Source organism: Clarias gariepinus, chromosome 2 (genome assembly GCF_024256425.1).
Source record: "Clarias gariepinus isolate MV-2021 ecotype Netherlands chromosome 2, CGAR_prim_01v2, whole genome shotgun sequence".
NCBI classification, from domain to species: domain Eukaryota; kingdom Metazoa; phylum Chordata; class Actinopteri; order Siluriformes; family Clariidae; genus Clarias; species Clarias gariepinus.
Window position 1 is genome coordinate 40,390,790 of NC_071101.1, and position 24,849 is coordinate 40,415,638.

The 24,849-nt window shown below is 38.7% G+C and overlaps 1 protein-coding gene across 4 annotated transcripts in view; it reads left to right on the top strand.

The window, feature by feature from the left end:
• LOC128542078 (uncharacterized) overlaps positions 1 to 24,849 on the top strand; it is a 28,214-nt gene continuing 3,365 nt past the window's right edge. The window contains exons 1-6 of one of the 4 annotated variants that reach the window (XM_053512376.1): positions 1 to 100; positions 2,800 to 3,102; positions 3,552 to 3,650; positions 3,769 to 3,840; positions 3,999 to 4,066; positions 5,507 to 7,499. In XM_053512376.1, coding sequence (XP_053368351.1) covers positions 52 to 100; positions 2,800 to 3,102; positions 3,552 to 3,650; positions 3,769 to 3,840; positions 3,999 to 4,066; positions 5,507 to 5,620 — 705 coding nt within the window. In that variant the 5' untranslated portion in view covers positions 1 to 51 and the 3' untranslated portion in view covers positions 5,621 to 7,499. Of the gene's footprint in view, positions 101 to 2,799; positions 3,103 to 3,551; positions 3,651 to 3,764; positions 3,841 to 3,998; positions 4,067 to 5,506; positions 7,500 to 24,849 lie in introns of those variants that run through there. The other 3 variants (XM_053512378.1, XM_053512379.1, XM_053512377.1) reach the window with 3 other exon arrangements.

The following is a 24,849-nucleotide window of genomic DNA, read 5'->3' on the forward strand; positions in this document are numbered from 1 at the left end:
TGTGTGTGTGTGTGTGTGTGCTGCGTGCGTGTATGAGAAACTGACTCAGTAATGATGAAGTGCTTGTATCTTGTGTTTGTCGTGTTTCACGTGGCTGCAGGTGAGTAAAGTTATTTTCTATTACAGAAAGGAGAGAGAATATTAGCCAGTTCTTAGTTCAGCTGCTTTGTATTTAGTTCATGTGCTTTTACAGTACACTGTAAACCCTAATGCTCAAAGTAATTAAACATGTTGAGTACTGTTAATTTAAATAATTACAGTTAGTTCAAATTAACAGACCTTGATGAGTATTTAGAACTTTTTGGTATTTATGAGTTTGTAGAAATGACACTTTTCAAGTTAGCTGAACAAATGAGATATTTTAAGTACTTAAGTAACAGTAATTGTCCCCTTAAAGTTTCACCAATTTAAAATCTTTCAAACTAGCGATTTTGCGTCTGACGTCATCAGGGCACTAGAACACTGGTGGCTCAGTGGTAGGTGTTTCGCCTGCCATGCGAAAGGCCCTGGTTCGATTCCCAACAACTGGATGAAGTGCCTCAAGCCCAGATGAAATGGGAGGGTTGTGTCAGGAAGGGGATTCGGCGTAAAACCTGTGCCGGCCCGGACTGGATTGTCTGCTGTAGCGACCCATTGCTGGAAGCAAAAAAAAAATTTTATGTAACTGATTAACTTAAATTTTTTTTGAGTTCCTGTTCCTGAACAACCAAATCGAACAAGGTCAAATGTTTATCATTTAGAGTTTTAATCAACAACAACTTTACTTACTACAGTGTTATAATATTAATAGGACCAACAGAGATGAACACATTCAATGGAAATAGTTGATTATGGCTTTATATTTTATAAATGTAATGTTACTACAATGCTACGTTTCAAGACCAGCACGTACTTCTAGTTAAACTGTCCAAAGACAGCAGTAATCTTTACATGCAGGGTAAACATACACATCATGCCTCGGGTTATAATGTCCTTATTAAGAGCGGTTTAGCTTTGATCATGTGGATTTTTTCTTCCTGATTAACTTCAGTCTAAAATGTACTGATAAAGAGAGACTGATGAAGTGTATGTTTTTACACATTTACTGAATGAAATCTCTCACAATCTGTATTATTTAATGTATCTAGAATAAATCATATAAATGGTAATAGAATGTCATTTTATTTCCCACTTGTTTGTCACTTCCTTAGTTTTGGCTGTACATGGATGTCAAAGTTTTTCTGCTGTTGATATCAGTGACTGACTTTCACTTCCTGTTCAGTATGTCATATGTCAAGCTTTTTTTTTAGCATCCCGTGTGAACTGAACTGTCACATGCATGCTGTTTTGTTTAAGCTCAAATACATGAATCTCACATTTGTTGACACAAATTCAGTGTCACTGAAATTCACTTGTTTTTTAAATTCAAGGTTTCTTATATACTGCAGATAGAAGGTTAAATGCCAGCCTGGTGATGCTGGGATTTAAATCCACAACCTTCTGAGCAGTAGCCCAATGTGCCTTAACCACTGAGCTCCCACTACCACTGTACATTTCCTTTTCATGTCTGAATGATCGATTTTTTCCGACCGATCGATTTATCGCTAGAAGTCGCTAAATGACTATGGCTATATATAAAATATATATATATAAAATTGTATTTATTTTATTTATAAATTTTTAACTAAAGCACTAAAAATAAAAAAACAAAAGAGCAATGATATGTAAGTGCTATAAAAAGAGTCTAAGTTAGCTTAACACAGTGCATGTAGCAAGGTTATTATTATTATTATTATTATTATTATTATTATTATGTAATAAAATAAAATGAAATAGGATAAAATAGAAAAAACAATAGAACAAGCTAGTGTTAGAGGCCTGTTTTGCTTTTGTTAATTATAAAAAGAAAATAAATAGATAGGATACAAAAGTAACATAGAAGCTAGTGTTAATTAGTTAAAGTATTTTTTTTTTCTTTATTTATTTTTGTTTTTAATGTCACAATTCCAAGCCTCATCCTTTATCCGAGCTTGGGACCGGCTAAAGTGACCCAATAAAAGACACTCTTGCAGGCTTATTTTTAATTTATTTTTAGTTTTATATATATATAAAATATACACATCAGAGTCTCCAGTAACACCAGAAAAGTCGCTAGATTTGTCACTAGTCGCTTTAAAAAAAAAAGAGTCGCTAGAGGTGTCTGAATACTCGCTAAATGTAGCGACAAATTTACCAACACTGGTGAAAAATAATAAAAGTGAAAATATTACTTAGAAATTCCTGTGTGTAATTGTAAACTGGATCAGTTTAAAGAAATCTGCACTTTGTGCTCTCTATCCAAGTCGTTTTTATTTTCAGATGTATTTGTAAAATGCTGAGTAACTACATGTGGCTCTGTGGAAATCAAGAGAACAAATAAACACATTATCACAATATTGTGTATCACAAAAGATTAGAAACTGTTGTGAGAAACAAGAGATTAGGGGTTTGAGTCCAGTTTATGATGTTCCCCTACTGACCCTGTTTGTTTAAGTAAACCTCTTAATGACGAGCTGGACAATTCCTTCAACCTCATGACTTGCTTTTGCTCTGACCATCAACTGTGAGCTTTATACTGACAGAGCTTTTTCAAACCTCTGAACTTTCTAAACAGAAACTTTATGAATCAAATCAACATAAAATTATGGTACAATCATAAATTAATATACAGTAATATAAACAAACAAAAGTAGTAAACAAACTACTGTAAATAACCATCTAGTTATTATTAGTAAAAATATAAATGTACTGAAGCATAAATATTTTTGTGTGTTTCTGTAGGCTGTGCTTTCTCTGATAATAAAGAGATACATATTTATGGACACAGAGGTGATTCAGTGCTGTTACCCTGCTCCTGCTCTGACCTAAGCAGCAAACCTCAGAGACTCACCTGGTGGACCTACAGAACAGGAAGTGCAACAAAGGTGTTAAATGATCAGCACTACCGTAACAGAGTTCAGCTGTTTAATAACATTTCTCCTGCTAATCTGTCTCTGCTCATATCTAACCTGAGAGTAGAGGATGACGCAGACTACAGCTGCAGCACTGAGAAGGATCACAGAGACATCAGGCTTCATGTTAAAGGTAAAACATTTAAATACAAAGTAAAATAGAATATTCAGTGTGAAAAACGATGTTCTATGAATTAAAGTCACATATGTAATCAGAATGTTTACTTCATTTATCATAACTAAAGGCCAAATAATCTCAGTGTCATATTGTGACACATCAATATCAAGTTATAACTGCTAATAAATACTGATTATGGGTATCAGATTGGCTTTATTCAGGCCTTTATAAATATTTCTGTAATTATAAGTTATTTTGAAGGGTTTATGTAGGTGTCATGTACCTTAATGAAAATATCATTCAAATAATACCTGATTTTTATTTATAAACTAAGGTACTATACATGCCATAAACATGATTGAATGTTTATGCTAAAATTAAATAATCACATCATGTCCAGTATCATGTGTCCTGTAAATAACTTTGACAAAAGCAATTACTAATAGGTTTTGTATTTTCTGTAGGAAGCAGAGAAACTTCAACACACTGGATTAAATCAGATACAACACCTCCATCAGAACAGCCTCAGGGTAAAACAACACCTGCAGCACCACTGGTACAAGGTAAAGAGCAAACACACAGCTGCCTCCCTCTAGGTGCTACAACGTTTAATTTTTTTCAGCTATAAAAAACTTCTCTATTATTATATTCATTAATTTTTTTGTGTATATAATTACACAGTGTTCAGCATTCTGGTGGTTTTATTGTTGGTGATATCCGGTGTAGTAGCAATTACTTGTTGGAAATGCAGAGGTACACACACACACACACACACACACACACACACACACACACACACACACACACACACACACACACACACAATGTAAAGAGTAATTAACTAAAAAATTACTCTCTTGATAAAGAAAATAAAATTCTCTAGTTTTCACTAAGAGGTCTTTTCTCTTTAGAAAGAAGATCTAAAGAGGACGTGATTACTGAAGGATGTCCAGACTCTAACAGAATGCAGAAGGATCAGGTTAGTGTACATACAGGTGTCATGGGTTTGAACTCTTCTGTCCTCCAGAGACAGTTTTGATAGCGTTTGGTTTGTGATTTCATTGTGTGTGTACATTATATTTTGATTCACCACATGTTCTAACCCAACACATGTAATTGTTCATTTCCTGTTGTTTTAGTCTCCACCTGTTCCTCATGCTCCATCCACCTTATGTAAACCTGCTCGTATTTACCACTTCTTGTTGTATTTTTGAGTCCTCAAGTCATAACCTTATATTTTAAAATCTTTCCTGATTATTTCCAACATCAGTCATCTTTTGGATCACTCGCTGGATTTTCACAGTGGAGTTTAAAGTTTATTATTATTATTATTGTTATTATTATTATTTTGTGTTGCTTGTTGTCACTTTACTATCAAGAACCCGTTTCAAGTCTGGTCAACCTGATAGCAGGTCTAAGTTCATCTGCATTTTTGTTATTAAGTGACATCTTTGAACTACAAGTCAAATGGTTTAAATGGAACTATAAGACTACAGTACTAGTCAAAAGTTTAGACACACTTTCTAATTCTGTTCTTCCTTTTTGTCATTTTTTTTGTTTGTTTTTGTTTTGTGCAGCAAAGGTTAGTTTTGATCTTGCTTTCCTGGGATGGTCCTCATGAGAGCCATTTCCATCATGGTGCTTGCAGGGTGGAGCAAATGCACAACTTTTACACTTTACACAGCGATCAGTAGCAGATACATTCCAATATCAACTGTTCAAAGGAGATTATTGAATATTTTGGATGCCTTTAGCATTGTTTTACTGTGTAGAAAGAACTAAAAATTAGGAAAGATGTTGAATTAGAATGTGAGTCCAAACGTTTAACTGGTATCATATATATCAAATCCACATTGTTCATTACAGCCTTTATTTCTAATTTGATCTCCATCCAGTGTTGGCATGGCTTCTATAATTACAATGATAACAGATCTGTTTCTACCTTTAGAGATTTAGTTGCATTTGGTAATAAACCACACAAATCACCTACACCTCCATTAAACAGTGATTTATAGAAACCTATCTTATGCTGTGTTTATTTGGACCACAGAGACAGTGGTGGCTTAGTCATTGGACTTAGGACTTCTGCTCTAAAGATTGTAAGTTGTAGCAGTGGAACCTTAGCAAGACCCTTAACCTACTGTCAGTCTATTAGCCTGTGAAACAGGTTTTTCCTCATTGCTCATCCCTGTTAGTTTATTTTTACATCTCCCCTAGATGGTGGTGAATCCTTTCAAGTGCTTCCTCATTACTTATATGCCAATATTTTCTATAGCCTGTGTCTGTATGGATGAATGTTCATGCAACTTCCTCTCACTTTGCTCTCCCCAGAATATGTTAAATTATAACAACAGCAAAACCACCATAAATTGCAGTGTGTGTCATTTGTATAATTTTGTCCTGTTGTGTTTTTCCACAGACTGTATATGATGTCACTTACTCTACTGTAACCCACATTAACACACCTGGAGCAGCACGGGTCCAGATCAACACTGAGAAGGAAATTGAATATGCCGTCATTATAGCAAATTAATCCACTATAAATATTTATAATAATGCTGAAAACATACAACATATTAAATACAACCTGTGAGGAATGGAAATAATATTTTAAATATAGGTGCTTTTCATTATTCTGTTTTGAAGAAGAAGTTCCTGTTTGTTTATGCTGTGTGACACTCTGCCTGGACTTTTTGTGTTAAGGGGTGTGTGAAAGTCTGCTTGTTTCATGTGGAGTATTACACAATATTCTCTGTGAATGGCACAATGTTGGTTTACCGATACCATAAGAAAGAGGAAGTAGTCATTCTCCCATCAGCCCTAGTGCTGCCCTGGACTCAATTATGTATCACTCTGACAAGTGTCCTATATGTAAAGTTTTTCTTGTTTTGCAGACAGCAGCTACTTTTCAGAAGTGTGTGTACACATGTGTGTGTGTGCGTGTGCCTAGACTTTGAGCCAGAGTTACAAAGAGATTGTAATTTGTCATCTTTCATAATAAGTTGCATAATAATTCTCGAAAGGAGAAGCTTTAAAGGATGTTGATGTAAGGGACAAAAGACAAAGTGCATGATGGGAAATAAATTCCTGTTACACATGCTGTCAGTCCTACTATCCACAGCACTAGTTCCTTTTATACATTCTGACTTCAAACAATGACTTCTGACAATCTGCTTCACTGTTAAACTAAGTGCTAAAAATAGGCACTGCTCAGGATGGACTATATCTGACTTCCTTAGCATTCATTTTATTAGCACAGGGGGTAAATTAGAAATTAGTTAAGCCCTATTAAACATAAAACTGGGATTCTTGGGAACTTTTTAATCATGCTTCACTAAATTAATTTGTGATAGAAATTTGGAAATATCAGGTCAGTATTTTCTACATCTTACTTTTTCATAAAAAAGAAAAGAAGGGAAGAAACCTATGGTTTACATATAGCATTGTGCAGTGTAGAGCAAACACAACTGGGCAAACAAGACACAAACATGAGGAGACACAGACTGATGTAAAACAAAAGTGAGTAAATGAAGAGGGTAGGTTGCATTGTTCTTAGCTTCTCGGCGTGGTTGATGGCGCAGCAGTAATATTTGGCGGTCAAGGCTGGCTGAGCCTGAGGGCATTGATGCTGAGACGGAGGTCAAGGGTTAAATGGCAGCTTTTACTTGCCGTGATCCTTTGTGTCAAGACTAATTGTGACTGGTCAGAGTCTGGAGTGATACTGGTCTGGTCCTTTTACAGTATACAGCGGTAATGACAGCAGAATGGTGAGGAGAAATGCAATGCCAGACTTGGAGCCCCTCTCCTTCACAGCACATAGTGGAGCTGGCCTTGGTGCTGGACACATGTTTCTCTTCCATTTTAATACTGAACGTGGAGGCTAATCTAACATAGTAAATCTGCTGGTGAGGATCTGCCTGGTGAAACCCACATAAACACACAGGGGTCAGGAACAACACAGAATTGAACCCAGGACCCTGGAGTTCTAATACTGCATCATCATATAGATTTTATTTTTATTATACTTAACAACAAGAAAACTTCACCACAAAGTTCACAGAATTTTAATATTGTTTAGAATTTTTTGAATTTCGGTTTGAGTTTCGAATGATCCAAAGCCTCAATCAGAAAGAATGCATCAAGAAGCTTTTGAGTAGTTTCATTATTTGGAGGTGCAAAATATTAACATTCACTAGTAGTAGTACTACAGTATATTGCCTGAACCAGCTATACAATTAATTGTAAAACCATTTACCAGAACAATGTTTATTAATCTCTGGTCAGCCGTCTAGTGATTTTTATTATGTAAGTGATAAAATTTGTTTGCTTTGCAGATGTTCCACAACATTAAATGTAATTATGAACCCATAAATGTCATTGTTTACTAAATAAAAACTGTAATTGTTGACAAATTGCTGTGGTATAAGCAAATGAAAACACACTCAGTGCGCTAACTCTGTTAAAATGTACAAATATAAATGATTCTCTATATTTGTCACCACAGAAAAAAATCCTCCTTAACAGTATGATTTTTTTTTTCTCGGTTGTTCTACAGATTTCCTGCACACATAACTGTTTTGTGTTTTTCCTAATTTATAAGTTATGTGTTCCTGTTTAAATTTTCTTTCATTTTATTGAGTACTTATTACCTGTTGTACTTTGCACCCTAGCTTTTCGTTTTCATCATATTTGAATTTTATTATTAATATAATTTTTTTAAATGCATCACATGGACTCACCCTGTTCTACTGTTACTGGCATGTACTGGGAGGGAGGGGCAATATTACACATGCACATGTGATGGGCGGGCACCTACTGTAAATCTTTGTCGCTCCTTAATCACTCTGTAAGCTCACTAGATAGACGGCCTCCCCTTCTGCAGGTTCCTTTTTTCGTAGGCTCACTAGGTAGATGCCCCCAAGACAGCAAGAGGAATAGAGTGGCTTGCCCGTGCGCGACAGCAGGATGGTTGGTGGTAAACATTCTCCAGGCCAGGTAAGTTATGGAGTCTTGCCCCCTTTGAATGTCCCAAATACTCTGAGTGTTGACGGTGCAGGGTTTGAGCACAGAGTTGTCTGATTTATGTGAGCACTGGCTCTTAGCCCACTGTCACATCACTTCCCAAAACAACCACCCCCTCCCCTCAGCTTCATGCTCATACCTGACAAATAAAAATAAACCACAGATAGTGAACCACAGAAAAGGAGAAGTCCTGCAGTGATAGAAACCAGCAACTTACTGTATCCAAGGGTTGATGTCTTTTGCCCTTGCCAGCCACTGCAAAGAGCATGGTCAGTGACCAAAGTGAAGTTCCATCCTTCTAGATACAGTAAAACCTTTGACTGGCAGTAACTTGGAGTGGTTTGCAGGACAAGCAAAATTCTTTTAACAAATTTAAAATTGATAAACGAGCGAGGTCTTGCAGTATGAGTAGTAAATTTTCTTTGTCCCAGGCTCAGTCTCTGTGTGTGCGCCTCATTCATATAGTCAAAAGCTGTGTGCATAGTAATATTGTTGACCATGTGTGTGTGTGTAAAGCTTTTAAAATTTTAAAATTTTGTGTCACCGTTCTCCTTTTCTTAGTAACTGTGCTGGTACAACGACAATGGCCCTGGTAAAAGAAAAAAGTTAAAAAGACTGTAGCAGTGCCGGAGATAAGTTTGTTTAACGACAATGTCACATTTCCGCAAAATCCTCAAAAAGAGGCAAAAGCAAGTGTCATTAGAGAGGTTCCTTGTTAAAGTCACACAAAAGCTAGTAAGCAAGAAATTGTAATTCTGTTGGTTTGTGTATCTGAAAGTTGTTCTACACAACACCTGCCTCCTCCTTCTCCTCTCCTCTCTCTTGTCTCCCTCACGCCAGCTACGATTCTTTTCAAAGGTAAAGTGCTGATTAATTTGTTTTATTTTCACTTTGTATTTTGTATTAATCATTTTTATATGATTTTTTTGGGTCGTGGAATGAACCAACTGTGCTTTTATTATTTCTTATGGTCAAATTTGCTTTGATATATGAGGGCTTTGGACCGTTTGCAGAACAAATCATGCTTGCAATCCAAGGTTTAACAGTAATATTTGAGCTCTTCTATTGTCCACTTAATGGCAATGGCTTCCCTCTATACAGCAAAATGTATTTTCACTCAGTGTTTAAGAGCTTTCTGCTCATGTATATGACCGGCTGTTTTTCACCATCAAACTCCTGCGACTGGACCACTCTGAGCACTGTCTAATAATTGCACCCGGCAAAGTTTTGATGTTATGATGTAGCAAGTGCGGGAGCCCTGGTACAGTGAAAATTACATTGCTGAACTGATCCATGAGCTCACATGAGCTGCTCTTTATGCTGCACCCTGTTTAATAGACGCAACTATGACAAGAGCTGAGAAGCATGGAAATGGTTCAAGCCACTTTTTAAAAAGATTTACATGATAATGCTCAGTGCTTTTCCACTTACCCAGTTATTGCAACCTGTAGTTCACAGGGCCCAATGTTTCCACAATGGTGAAGGGTCCTTGCCAGCGGCCCAGAAAATTACAGGTGGTGTTGGGAGCAAGAGAAGTATCCGGTCACCAAAATGGAATTTCCAGGGCTTCTTGGCTTGTAATTTGATACCATTTTTTTTGATTAGCAATCAAAATGGCGATGGTTGCTCCTCCCAGCAACTTTCGCCACATCAAACAGGTTGCAGGGCCTCTGGCCAAATAGCACTTTAAAAGGTTAAAAACCTATATTACTATTTCCCTCACTTTGATATATCCCTGCTATGTCCACATTGTCCCACCCTGCCTGAATCACTCTGTCTTCTTAAACCTTAAAATGTTCTGCCAATACAACTGCCAATACAACGTCTTCTACCGAACATGGAAAACCAGGCGAACTTTTAATACCACTGACCAGCAACTGCTGGCTGACTGTCAAACAAAACTCATAGAAAACCCCTGCATATTATTTACACACCACACCACACCACACCATGATACAACACAACAACTATGCTATAATTATTTACAATATTTGCATAGAAAAAGGATAGGAAAAAAACCTCCACTCTCATGCAAATGCTCACCATTCAAACTCACGCCCATCATGAAATGTGTGTGAGTATGTTTGTTTATGGGTGTGAGAGAGTGTGTTTTTGATAAAAATCTGATTTTTAATTTTGGCACAAATCAAAAATGGACAAATGCATTACTCACATTTTTTCCCCCTTAAACTAAAGTGGTATGACTCAAAAGTTAACCTCAGTAATGAGAAATGTGTGCAAGAAATTGTTTAAAAAACAGAAAATGATCAGTTTACAGAAATCTACTTATTGTGTAGCATTACTCTCTCCACCAGCCAACTGGACTTTATTTTCAAATGTACTGTAGTTGTAACATGGTGTCTAGCCACAGCTGTGAAGAAACTGGTCTGAGAAAAAAGAGATTAAAGGTTTGAGTCCAGCAGAAGATGAGCCACTACTGACCCTGTGTGTTTAACCTCTTAAGGACAAACTGGACAATTCCCTTTACATTTATGACTTGTTTTAGCCCCCACCATCATGTGAGCTTTACACTGACAGAGCTGAAACTTATCATAACACCACTAAAATATAATACAAACCTATTTTTAAGTTATTAACAAAGAATACTATTCATAATTATCATTATCAAAGTAGCCAGTATTCTTAAAACAGACCCAATACATGATTTTGGAGCAAAATGTATTGAAGCATAAATATTTTCATAACATTTTATCATAAAAATAATGTACTTTATATTATATTCAGTGGATTCTGAGTTTTTTGTGTGTTTCTGTATGCTGTGCTCTAACTGGTGATAAAAAAATTACAGCATATCTATGGACACAGCGGTGGTTCAGTGCTGTTAACCTGCTCCTGCTCTGACCTGAACACCAAACCTCAGACACTTACCTGCTGGACCAGTTCAGCTGTTTAATAACATTTCTCCTGCTAATCTGTCTCTGTTCATATCTGATCTGAGAGTAGAGGATGACGCAGACTACAGCTGTCATGTAGCTCTATAAAAATGTCATTTAACTAATGCCTTATCTTTATTTATCTTTATTAGCCAAGGTACTATAGATTCCATGAACAAAATTAAATGTAGTTTTTTTTAAGGAAAAATGTAAATAGTCACATAATGCTGAGTGTCATGTGTCATATTACTAACAGTGATAAAGGTTTAATAAGTTTTGTATTTTCTAGGAAGTAATGGAAACTTCAACACATGGGAGGAAATCAGTCTCATTCCTATTAATATTGTGGCGTGGGCAGGGCGGCGGCTGACGACCAGCATGCCTTGCGGGAATGTCGGTGTGTTCACCATGATGGGGAAAGGTGTTTGGGTTGGTGGCTTCGGCCCTGTTTGTGTGTTTAGGGTGTGACGTGTGAAATGTGCTCCAGTTCAAGCTAGTGCTGAATTGGATGTAGGCTCCTGAGTGAAGGTGCTGCTCATGCCTCATGCTGTGTGCTTAATAAAGTACTCCCAGCCATTGCATTGGGTAGCAAATAAGCTCACTCGTCTCTCCAGCATTCTTCCCGGCGTAAAAACGCTACAATATATTTATTAACATTTTTGTGTATTTTATTTCAGCATTCTGGTGATTTTGTCCTGGGGGTTATATCAGGTGCAGTGGCAATTACTTGTTGGAGATGCAGAGGTATATACACGCATACACACACACACAGGTGAAATTTCCAAGGTATTTTCTCTTAAGAAAGAGGATCTGGAGAAGACATGATTACTGAAGGATGTCCAGACTCCGACAGAAAGCAGAAGGATCAGGTTAGTGTACATACAGGTGTCATGGGCTTCACCTCTTTTGTCCTCCAGAGACTCTTTTGATTGTATATGGTTTGTGTTTTCATTTTCTATGTACATTCTGTTTTAATAACACTACATGTTCTAACCAAACCCATATAATTGGTTCTTTCCTGTTGTTTTTGACTCTACTTGTTCCTCATGTCTTAAATGATCAAGCTTATTTAAACCTGCTCATATAGTATGTACCACTGCTTGTTAAATCTTTAACTCCTCAAGCTTTAATCTGAGCTCATTTTTTTTTGTCTCAAATCTGTTGAATATTAGAATTTGTTTTTTTAATCTGTCATGTTACCTTGACTTATCTTTTCAATCACTCTCTGGATATTTTTACATGATTTTCACAGATAATTATTTTTGTCCTTCTTCATGGATTACCTTGAAATCTGACTCCCTCTTCTTGTGGATTTATATTTTTATATTAATGCTGACACCCTGGGGGGGGAGTTTGTTGTACTCATTCATATTAATTGTTCTTTATTTGCATTATTAAATAGCCCAACTCATACTATTTAATAGCAATTATATATATATTTTTTTATTTGTTGCAAATCAAATAAATTGTTGGTCTTTCAGCTGCTCCCGGAAGGGGGGTTACTACAGCAGACAATCCGGTCTACACACAAGCTTGGCACAGGTTTTACACCAGATGCCCTTCCTGACACAACCCTCCCATTTTATCTGGGCTTAAGACGGGCACGTCATCCAGTTGTGGGAATCAAACCCAGTCCTTTCGCATGGCAGGCGAAACACCTACACTGAGCCACCAGTGTCCTATTGCCCTGATGACGTCAGACACAAAATCGCTAGTCTAAAAGATTTTAAGTTGGTGGAACTTTAAGGTGACAGTTACTGTTACTTAAGTACTTACAGATACTTAAAATATCTAAAATTTGTTCAGCTAACTTGAAAAGTGTAATTTCTACAAACTCATGAATACCAAAAAGTTCTAAATCCAATTTTAATTATTTAAGTTAACAGTACTCAATATGTTTAATTACTTTGAGCATTAGGGTTTACAGCAGGGGTGTCAAACATACGGCAGGCCGAATACCGCCCACTAAGGCGTCCAGTACAGCCCGCGGGATGATTTGAACAATGATATTAATAATAATATTAATAACACTATGACATACACACAGAGAAATATGATAAATACACTGGACAGCTCCGAACGAAAAAAAGTTAATGCTTTAGCATCCGCTTTAAAAAAAAAAAAAACAATCAATGTTTACAAAAAGAGCAGGGACTGATGAAGCTGTAAAGGCCAGCTATTTGATTGCCAATGAAATCGCAGCACTATGATTAAAAAAACAAAAAACTAATTCGGCCTGCGCATGGTCACATTTCTTCTCATCCGGCCCTCACCCTAAAATAAGTTTGACACCCCTGGTTTACAGTATATTTTTAATCTGAATAAATAAACACCAATACTGCTCTTATTCTTCCATTTGGATCTGGTCGCCTTAGTCCAGACGTCTTCTGCATTTAATTCCCAAAGACCTGAGTTTGACCTACAGTATTTATCTTTATTTTTTTTAAATAACCTCCTGAGCAGAAATTGTGTGTGTGTGTGTGTGTGTGTGTGTGCAAGCATGTGTGTCTGCCTAGACTTTGCACAAAGACATCACAAAGAAGTGTACGATTGTAATTTGGCATTTTGCATATTTCCATAAGGGGAAGCTTTAAAGCTTTAAAGGACTGTAGTGCATGATGGGATAGTAATTGTTAAACCTGCTTTTAATCCTAACATCCTCATCACTGTACATTGTCACCAGGCTGAAATGTGATTATATATGTTGCAGATAATATCTGCCACATACAGAGCAGCAGTGAACCTAACCTCCTGCTGATGAATTCAATGTAAGTGCTGAATATAGGCACTGTGCAGGAAGGAGTATATTTGACTCCTTTAGCTTTCAATTTTTTAGCACAACTGGTTTTTGAAACCAGTTCAGCCCTTTTCTAAAAAGTATTGAAAATATTGAAATATTAAAGAAATATTAAAAAGGTTGTTTTTCAAATATGTTTCCTTTTGAACTTCAAGCACTAGATTAATTAGTCATAGAAATTTGAAAATATCAAGTACTTACTTTGCTTGGAACACAGCATCATACTTTTCCATAAAAAGAAAAGAAGGTAAGAAAACATAGAGACTATGGATTAGGTATAGCATGGTGCAGTGTAAAATATTTGCAGGTGAGGCGAGTGTATGCTTGAGGTAGGAGAGTAAAGTAGGTGGTGTCGTTCTTAGGTTAAGGTTGATGGTCGGTTGAGGGCGTTGATGACAAGGAGGCGGTCAAGGGTGAACGACAGCTTCTACTCAGCGTGACTCCTGGTGTCAAGACTGTTTTTGACTGGTCAGAGCTTGAAGTGATGCGTTACTTACCGGTCTGGTGTTTCATTGTCATTTTAGGGGGCAATACCAGCAAAATGGTGAGAGGAAATGCAGTGCAAGACATGGCAAGTTTGGTGCCCAGCTCCTTTAGAGCACAAGGTGTAGCTGGCCTTGGTGCTGAATGTGCAGTTTCTCCTCTATTTCAAAATTAACGATGGAGGCTAATCTAAAATAGCAAATGTGCATGTTTTTAAACAGTAGGAGCAAACTAGAGAACCTTGGTAAAACCCACACAGGGAGGCCAGGAACAACTCAGGAATAAATCCAGGATGCTGCAGTTCTTAAACTGGCCTAGCTGAGAGTGGATATAATTCAATTACCATTTATAAAGTTTATAGTTTATAAGCATGGAGTCACTTTTTCTCTGATGCTATAGCTGGTGGTATATTACATTTCTAAATAGCTTGTTGACCGCACATTCATGTCTACACTTTTTTTTCTTTTTTGTGGTCTTGCCAGGCATCTCACATGATGTAAAAGTTTTGTTTTTTTTTATCACAGTTTCGGGCCCAAAATGTATAAATACAATTCAATTTTTCAATATGTAAGATTGGAGAGAGACTTTATTTGCTATCTGTACACAGGCCAATATGGACATTGGAATTGGAATTTAATGAAAAATAAAAAAAATATGTATATATTTTTTTATTAGTAGGCATATGCAATATTTGAGCAAATCTAACCAATGGCTAGGCATTACTAGATCTTGTTGCATCTCCAACAATGATTTAAAAATACTTTGTGCAAAAAATAAATAAATAAATAAATAAATAAATAAAAAGACTGAGTTTTTAAAGTAGAAACAAATGAAGCAAAATGTAAAAGAGTCTTTTGTTTTATACAATTTACACAGATACTATGACAAAAAAAATCTTAATAAAAAATGGAAATTACCACTTTATATTTATTCCCTGCCAGACCAGCAGAGGGCATCCTCACTTATATGAACCTCTTCCTTGCTTGCTTAGTTGATTTTAAATTCAAATTCAAATTTAATTTGTCACATACACAGTCATACACAGTACAATATGCAGTAAAATGCTTACACGACTGCCAGTGACCTTAAAAAATAACAAAAGCTTGTGCATAAGAAAATAAATATGAATAAAAGAAATACATTAAAAATAAGATTAACTGGTGAAATGTACTGTACAAAGTAAAATATACTTTACAAATAAGAACAGAATCTCAATATAAAACAAAATATCAATATAACAAAAATAAAAATATAGAAAAGAAAATAGAATAAAAATTTGTCAAAAACTGAAATTTAGAAGTTTAAAATGGCTGGGGTGTGCAAATATGCATAAGAAGTGATTAAAGTGATCTGTGCAGTGGTCCACAGATGAAATATAAATATGTAGAAAATCTAAAATATAAATTTGTAGTGCAAAGTGATTTCCTGAATAGACCTGTCTTATGTTTTATTGGTTCCCATTTATACATTCTGGTCAAGGTCACATGACCACAATCTACACTCCTGTGCAGCACCTCTTTTTGGTCAAATGATGGCCGTTAATAATTGTGTGTCGAGTGTGCTGCTCATTTTTTTTCTGTTTTCTCAGTAGAAACAGGTGCCGACAGAAATTCAGCATGGATCAGCCACTGTCTATTTTTTATTTTGTTGCAAGTAAAAGGGAGCCTTTAGAACAACAATAATGTATTTTCTCCATCTTTACAAACTCCCTTAACTGCCATAACATTCTTGTTGCGAAACCTTTTGCAGATAATAAATATTATCTTTTTTCATTATTATTATTATAATAACCATAATAACACAAAAACAACAACAATAATAATAATTATTATTAACTTTTAATTTTTATTATAATAACCATACTAACACAAAAACAACAACAACAACAACAATACTATACTACTAATAATAAAACTCCAATAAATCACGTTATTAACTACAAAGATACATTTGATAATTTTAACTTCCCACGCTCATCACTCATGACCCGCCTCTAAAGTGCTCCTTAGCTCACACAGTGTAAATGTGTCGTCATTATTTCCTGTAAGTCTAGAGAAACACTCCTGCTGGTGAATATACTGATAGACATTACAGCTTTGTCCCAAACACTAGAATTAATGTCTGCTGAAAAGTGAAGGTTACAGTACTGGTTCATTTTATTACCAATTAATTTAATATAATCAATAAAGTTATAAAATCTATGTTTATTTATTATTACTTTATGCATTGTCTAGAAGGCTAGACAATTAAAAAATCCGATCCAGTCTGTCTGCGTGCGTCTGTGTTGCTTTGCACTTTGAAATACTGGTGTGTGAATGCAGAAGACTTAGTAATGATGAAGTGCTTGTATCTTGTGTTTGTCGTGTTTCACATAGCTGCAGGTGAGTGAAGTTATTTTCTATTTTCTATTACAGAAAGGAGAGAGAATATTAGCCAGTTCTTAGTTCAGCTGCTTTGTATATTATAATGTGCTTTCTATCCAGACTGAGTTTACAGTAGGCCGTAGTTCAGCCCTGTTCCTGAACAACCAAACCAAACACTGACAAATGTTTATCATTTAGAGTTTTAATCAAAAACAACTTTACTTACTACAGTGTTATAATATTAATAGGACCAACAGAGATGAACATATCCAATGGAAATATTTAATTATGGCTTTATATTTTAAAATATATTTTTTATAATTTATAGTAATGTTACTAAAATGCTACATTTCAAGACCAGCATGTACTTCTAGTTAAACTGTCCAAAGACAGCAGTAATCTTTACATGCAGGGTAAACATACACGTCATCCCTTGTGTTATAATGTCCTTATTTAGAGCTGTTTAGCTTTGATCATGTGGATATTTTCTTTATGATTAACTTTAGTCTAAAATGTACTGATAAAGAGAGGTGCGCTAATGAATAAGGAAGATTCTACACTCAGATTATTTTATATCCCCATAATACGCACAGTGTATGTTTTTACACATTTACTGAATTACATCTCTCACATCTGTTTTATTGAATGTATCTACAACAAAATCGTCCAAACCGTTCCACGGATGATGCAATCTCTCATCTCCTCCATACATCTCTCACTCACCTGGACACTCGGAGGGGGAATTATGTGAAAATGCTCTTCATCGACTACAGTTCTGCATTTAATACCATAATTCCCTCCACACTTACCACCAAGCTGGAGCACCTGGGACTCAGCTCATCAATGTGTCAGTGGATCTCCAATTTTCTGACTGGCAGACCACAGGCAGTAAGAATGGGCGGACATGTCTCAGCCTCCCTCACTCTCAGCACTGGAGCCCCACAGGGTTGTGTTCTGAGCCCCCTGCTGTACTCTCTGTACACCCACGACTGCGTGGCCACTACCAGCTCCACCACCATCATCAAGTTCGCTGACGACACTGTTGTGGTGGGCCTGATCACGAACAACGATAAGACGGCCTACCTGGAGGAGGTTGGAAATCTGGAGAACTGGTGCCAGAGAAACAATCTCCTCCTGAACGTCAGTAAGACAAAGGAGCTGATAGTGGACTTTAGTACAAAGCAGGTGAGGAACTACCAGACCCCAGTCATCAACAGGAGCCCAGTGGAGAGAGTGGACAGCTTCAGATACCTCGGTGTTCACATCACGCAGGACCTGGCATGGTCCTGTCACATCAACACCGTGGTAAAAAAGGCCCGGCAGCGTCTCTACCACCTCAGACGCTTGAGAGACTTTAGACTGCCCTCCAAGGTGCTCAGGAATTTCTACTCCTGCACCATAGAGAGCATCCTGACGGGAAATATCACGACCTGGTTCGGGAACAGCACCATGCAGGACAGACGAGCTCTACAGAGGGTGGTGCGATCAGCTGAGCGCATCATCCGCATCGAGCTCCCTGACCTGCACTCAATCTACAGCAAGCGGTGCTTGACCAAGGCCAGGAAGATCGTGAAGGACCTCAGCCACCCCAATAACGGACTGTTTACTCTGTTGCGGTCTGGGAAGCGATTCCGCTCCTTGAAGGCCAACACAGAGAGACTGAGGAGGAGCTTCTTCCCGCAGGCGATAAGGTCTCTCAACCACAACCACACCACTATGCAGAACTAACAATCTTTTCATCTTTTTCATAATTGATCAAAATCTATCAATCTTCATACATCCATGAACGCTATGGACAATTACATGCTCACCTTCCTTCATATATACACTACATGTCGTACGTTTTTCATCCTGGACCATTGCACAATGACACTTTAATAACTTTGCACACCTTCCTTCACAACTACACTACATTTTACAGTTTTACGTTTACATCCTGGACCAGTGCGCAAAGACTCTTTAATAACCTCTGCACAAAGTCACTTTCTTCTATGCATATTTGCACACACAGCACAGTATATTTCAATTTGTACAGTAGATTTCTATTTTTGCACATCATATTTCTATTTTTATTTTTAGTTCTATTTTTCCTAGTTTAATTTAATTTTTTTATTTAATTTCTATCGTATCTCTTTTATTCATATTTATTTCTTATTTGTAAACTTTAATTCTCTTCTAGGGTCAATGGCAGTCGTAAAATGCATTTCACTACATTTCGTACTGTGTATGTTTGTGTATGTGACAAATAAAATTTAAATTTGAATTTGAATTTGAACTTAATGTCATGATGTGGTTGCAAGAGGTTTGGATGCAGATGCAGGTGCAATCACAAGTGTTCTTTATTTATAATTGTACAAACAGAAAACAAACGAAACTCAGGAACGAACCCAATGCAAAGTCTCTTTAGTACAGTCCTTGTGGCGAGTCGTCAAACTGGGTTCGAGACCTGCACTTCAGGGTCTCTTAGTCCTGGAAAGCAGGCAAACACATTCACTTGTCATTTTCATGAGAAACAAACACATACGTTAACACAACGGTGGACAAACAGGGAGCTACGGGGTCGGCTGGTTTAAGTAGGGTAGCACACAAGGGAGACACAGGTGAACCTACTTATGTGATATTAGTGAGACATACACACACAGACACACTAGGGGAAGACAAAAGAGGCGGCTTAGTAGACTGGGGAACCAGATGTTCTTCCCTGAGGCCGCGGTGGCACAGGTGTTACACTTAAAGTGTAATAAAAAAGTAATTTTTCTTGTAATTTGTACATTACTTCTCTATTGTAGTCTTATCTAATTGATTTTCCCTCACACCTAACCTTGGAAACGCACTTTGGAGACAGACCTTTGCTAAATGCCAAATGTTAAGTGTAAATGTTAAACTTTTTAAAGCCAGCTCTTTCAATGTCCTTATTTTGATATCTTACATAAATGTGTGTACAGTAAGTGTTTTGGTAGTGTGGCGACGGGCTCATAGCAAGGAAGCCCAATAAGAGAGCAACTTTAACCTCATCCTCCGGAAAAGACAAAAGACATCGGTTCAGTACCGCGGACAGCGCGAGAGGCGCAATTAAGGGGGCAGGGCGCCGCTACTCACCGGCATTAACAGCAGCGAATCCCTGACCATCTACTTGTCAACCGCTCCCTATAAAAGGACCAGGACGGCGCCGGATGGTGAGTAGGAAAGAACATATGTCATATACTCATGTCACTCTCCTCCCCCCACAGATTCGGATTCACAGGAAGGGCAGAGGGCAACCACGAACCGGCCGCTCTGCGCCCGCTACCCAGCCTACATCCACCCCGACTGGGCTGACAAACCTCGCCGACTGAAACCCCCTTCGGGCTCACTATTGACTGTGTGTTTTGCCACACTGCACCTGACTAAGGAACAGTAATAAAGTACCGCACTTATTGCACTGCAATTTCGCCTCCCTGTGTCCGTGATTTTCCTAACCCACTAAGGTGTGTTTACATTTCGTGGAGAATCCGGGGGGGAGGGTACGGGGTTATGGACCCAGAAGGTGGTCGCACCACGGAACAATACCTGGGACACCTACAACAGCAAACTACACGGAGGATTACGACCTATTGATAACACAGATCCTCGACCAATGTGGGTTATTAAACATGCAGGCTGCGCTAGAATTCAACCGCTTGATATACGAGCCGCAGACCCCCTCCCTGCACAGTTGAATCGCTTATCCAAGATTGCCACCCGCTGGCTACAGCCGGAATTACTATGGGCACGGGAAGTCGTGGAGCGTTTAGTGATGGATAGAGTAATGCGAGCCCTACCCTGAGAGAAACGAAAAGCCGTGTTCATGCGCGCTCCGGCCTCCCTCCGTGGAATGACAGAAGCCTTGGAGTGTGCACTATCGACCTTGTCCTTGGGTCCAGAAAAAAAAAGATTCACGGACCGAAGCTCTCCTCGTTATATTCCCCCATATAGACGAGAGAGTCCTCCTCCTTCTCCTCCCACACTGCGAATGCCACGGGCAGAGACCCCGCAGGACAAGCCAATGCCCACCGAAATGGAACTCAGCAGATCCCTCTCTTCCCGGGGGTTGTGGGCCGACAGCCGGCGGCCTGAAGAAAGTCTCCCGGTCCCCACTCACTGGGTTCAGGGCGGGGGTGCCCCTCTACCGGCACTGATTAACACGGGAAGCGCAGTCACCCTAGCTCGCCCCTCGATCGTCCCGGCAGGAGTGCGGCCGTGCGGGCCCCTCCCGGTCATCAGTGTACATGGTGATCGACGGGAGGTGCCAGCGGCCCATTTCACCGTGGAAGATCGGTGGGGCAAATATTCAGTGATCGCAGGGGGCGTGCCTAACCTGCCTGTTCCTCTCATTTTAGGAAGAGATTGGCTTGGGAAATTACCCAGGGAAAAAAAGAAAAAACAGCGGAGACAAGCACCCCGTCAGAAGAGGCCGACAAGATCAAAACACTCCCAGGCATCCTGGTTAGCACAAACTGCGGAAAGAGAGGCCGATGCCGAAACAGAACACCCCCTCTATCTAACCCTCTCATACCATTGTCTCAGCAGATACAGAAAGACGGCAGCTTCGCGCAGCTCCAACATGAAGATGCGCGCCTTCGGCACTGCTGGAGCCAGGTACGGGAAATTGACGGCATTGCCAAAGGAGAGGAAAATGCATGGCCGGCATTTTACTTTCTGATAAAGAATGGCTTATTACCACGCAAACTGCAGGGGGGAGCCCTAAGACCTCTTAGTAGTGCTTCAAGGGAAAATCTGGGAGAGAGAAACACCATTGCCAGGGTGAGAGACAGATTCCACTGGCCGGGGCTGGTGCCCAAAGTAAGGAATTTCTGCCAACGCTGTCCCGAGTGCCAAAAAACCTAACCTTGAAATCCAGCTCCCGCCCCCCTGATTCCACTCCCCATCATAGGCATTCCGTTCGAGAGAATCGGAATTAACCTCATCGACCCACTCCCAAAATCGGCGAAAGGTCACAAATACATCCTCATCATCGTGGATTATGCCACCCAGAGGCGGTCCCGCTCCAAAAAGCGACTACTAAAAACATCGCGAAAGAGCTAGTGTTACTTTTCAGCAGAGTGGACTTACCGAAGGAATTATTAACAGACCAGGGTACGCCATTCATGTCCCGGCTAATGGCCGATGTATGCTGGCTGCTACAGATAAAAAGGCTGCGCACCTCCATGTATCATCCGCAAATAGACGGTCTGGTAGAAAGATTTATTCAGACCCTGAAACGCATGCTCCAGAAAGTGGTGGACGAAACCGGGAGAAACTGGGACCAGCTAACCCCCTATGCTCTATTCGCAGTTCGTGAGACTCCACAAGCCTCCACTGGATTCATGCTGTTTGAAAGACGACCCCGCGGGCTATTAGATGTCGCAAAAGTAGCGTGTTTCACCCCGGGGATCGGGTGCTCCTCCACCTGCCAAACACGACCTACTAATTCCACGCACGATGGCAGGAACTGTACACAGTCGTCGACTGGGTGGGCCAGGTAAACTAGGGCCGGCGGTAGCTTAGTGGATAAGGCAATGGACTACAGTTCGGAAAATCCCAGGTTCAAACCCCACAATCACCAAGTTGCCACTGTTGGGCCCTTGAGCAAGGCCCTTAACCCTCAACTGCTCAGATGTGCAATGAGATAAAAATAGATAAGAGCGTCTGCCAAATGCCCAAATGTAAATGTGAACTACCTCCTGCAACAGCCAGGTAAGCGAAAAGACACTCAGCTATACCATATTAACCTATTAAAACGATGGGTAGAGCCGCTACCACGCCTCTCAGCCGTTGCTATACTCTCGCCATCAGGCCGCGAGCAGGTGCAACATGGCGACAATCTCACAGCAGCACAACACCAGGAACTGAACGAACTAGTAGACCAGTTCCAGGTCTTCTGGATTAATTGTGTGTTGTATTAGTTGTACATTTGCACGTGTAATTCATACTCTCTTTTTCCTTTTTCTTTGATTTTTGTATATTTCTTGAATAGTTTTGTGGTTAATTTATGTTGTTAATTTGTTTTGTCTCAGCTAGTCAGCTAATTATGTGTCTTAGTTAGTTTTGTAACATACTTACCGTTTTTCTTGATTGCTTGAACACATTTGCCCACTCTAACATCAAATTTTCAAAACAGTTAACACACAGAATAAAACTGAAGGTCAATGGCCAAAATGACTCATTTTGTTAGCAAAATGCTTCAACACTCACAAAACATTAAAAACATGCAACAGAAGCAAATATTCTCATCAAACACCACAACTTGTGGTCAATTTAGTTTATTCTTGCAATCAATCATTACACAATGGATAACAAAATACAGCCATTAATATGCAATATAATATTTTACAAACTCAAATGGATATTAAAAAAAAATACCAAAGGAAACCTATGGGTGGAAATACCTTTTTAAAAAAAGAAAATATATATATTTTATCTTTCACATTTAGTCCATTTGTTCTTGACGATTATGCCACAGGACAACATCGCATTGAATGTTTTTGCAATGCACAGAGTGAAAAACCTCCTTGCATGGCGTATCCATTCCTGGCAGTCCTCTGCACTTATTGCCAGGCAACCAGCATTCATTGCCTCTAGGAGGGGCATCTGCTCATATGGCCGGTAGTCGTACAACTTCCACCTCCGAACAGAGAAGAACTTCTTGATGTGATGATTTGTGATGAGGCATTCTGTATGGGCCAATAGTTGGTATGTGGCCAAGGACCCCATCATTGAAGATGGCAGCACACATGGTGATATTGGCACCCCTCTGACCTGGCACTGTGACAGTGGCCCTGAGCCCAATGATGTTCCTCCCGCGTCTCCTCACTTTACAGAGGTTGAAGCCGGCTTCATCCACAAAAATTAATTTGTGATGTGCCCCTTCTGCAAAAAGCATGGCAAAATTTACATTACTGTATGACAGTCCCATAAATAGGATTGATAAAACATTTGCATTACTGTAGACACAGTTTGTTCTGCTAAAAGGGCAATGCAGTAAAGCTAAAATACACAGTGGTATACATTACAGTAACACTGAATTACCTGTTCTCATTCCGAAAAAGCCTGACAATAGATGCCACAGTGCTCCGACTCAGAATGGGCTGGACCCTTTGTCCAGCCTCTCTAAAGGACAAGCCATGATTGATGACATGGTCAATAATTTGCCCGAATTTCATTTGGAACTTGAGCTCTATTGGGTCTTCATGCCGCTGCAGCTCCTCTACCACACATACGAACTCCTCTTCCTCGGGCCCCTCTGCCATGGCCTCTTACTCTCCTTCCATGCCTATGGCCTCTTTGATCCATGTTTGCAAATAGCAATACAGAGGTGGCATCTTTTGTAGAAGGATGAGGATTGATTGCTTATTGAGGAGTTGTGCAAACAAGTTTCACACAGGTGCATTGGATATTCATAATTACTGTATGCAAGTACTTTCTATCAGCTGGTAATAGATGTTTTCCTTTTGTTCAACACAGTGAATCCAAAGGAGTTTGGGATCTTTCAATGAGAAAGTGAATCCGAGTTTCACTGAGCGTGTCTTAGCAAATGAGAAAAACATGGAATATATGTTGTTAACTTATGCTGTATGTAGCACTTTGGTCCTAGAGAAACATTGTCTCATTTAATGCTGTACTCAATGGTATATGGTTGGAATGACAACAAAAACCTACTTGATTTAACTAATCTGGATTAATCTGGGTTAAACAATTGCAAAACACATAAGACACAATATAAAACATCAATAAAACATTACATCAACATAGCTACAGTATATAATAAGGTAACTCAACTGAAAGATTGAAACAATCTGAAAGAGAACAGTGTTTTGTGTACATTTACCTGATGCAGTTATCCAAAGCAGATGAAGGTTAAATGTCATCTTGATGATGCTGGGATTTAAGCTTAGAACCTTCTGAGCTGTAGCCCAATGTGCCTTAACCAATGAGCTTTCACTACCACTGTACATTTGAAATCAAAATTTACAAAATCAAATTTTATTTGTCACATACACAGTCATACACAGTACGATATGCAGTGAAATGCTTATACGACTGCCTGTAACCTTAACATTTTTTTAAAAAATTAACAAGAAATAAGAAAGAGAAATTGAAAAGAAACAAGAAATAAATAGCTTAACTATAAGAAAATAGAGCAAAATATAAAAATCTTCAAAAATATATGAGAAATGTAAAACCT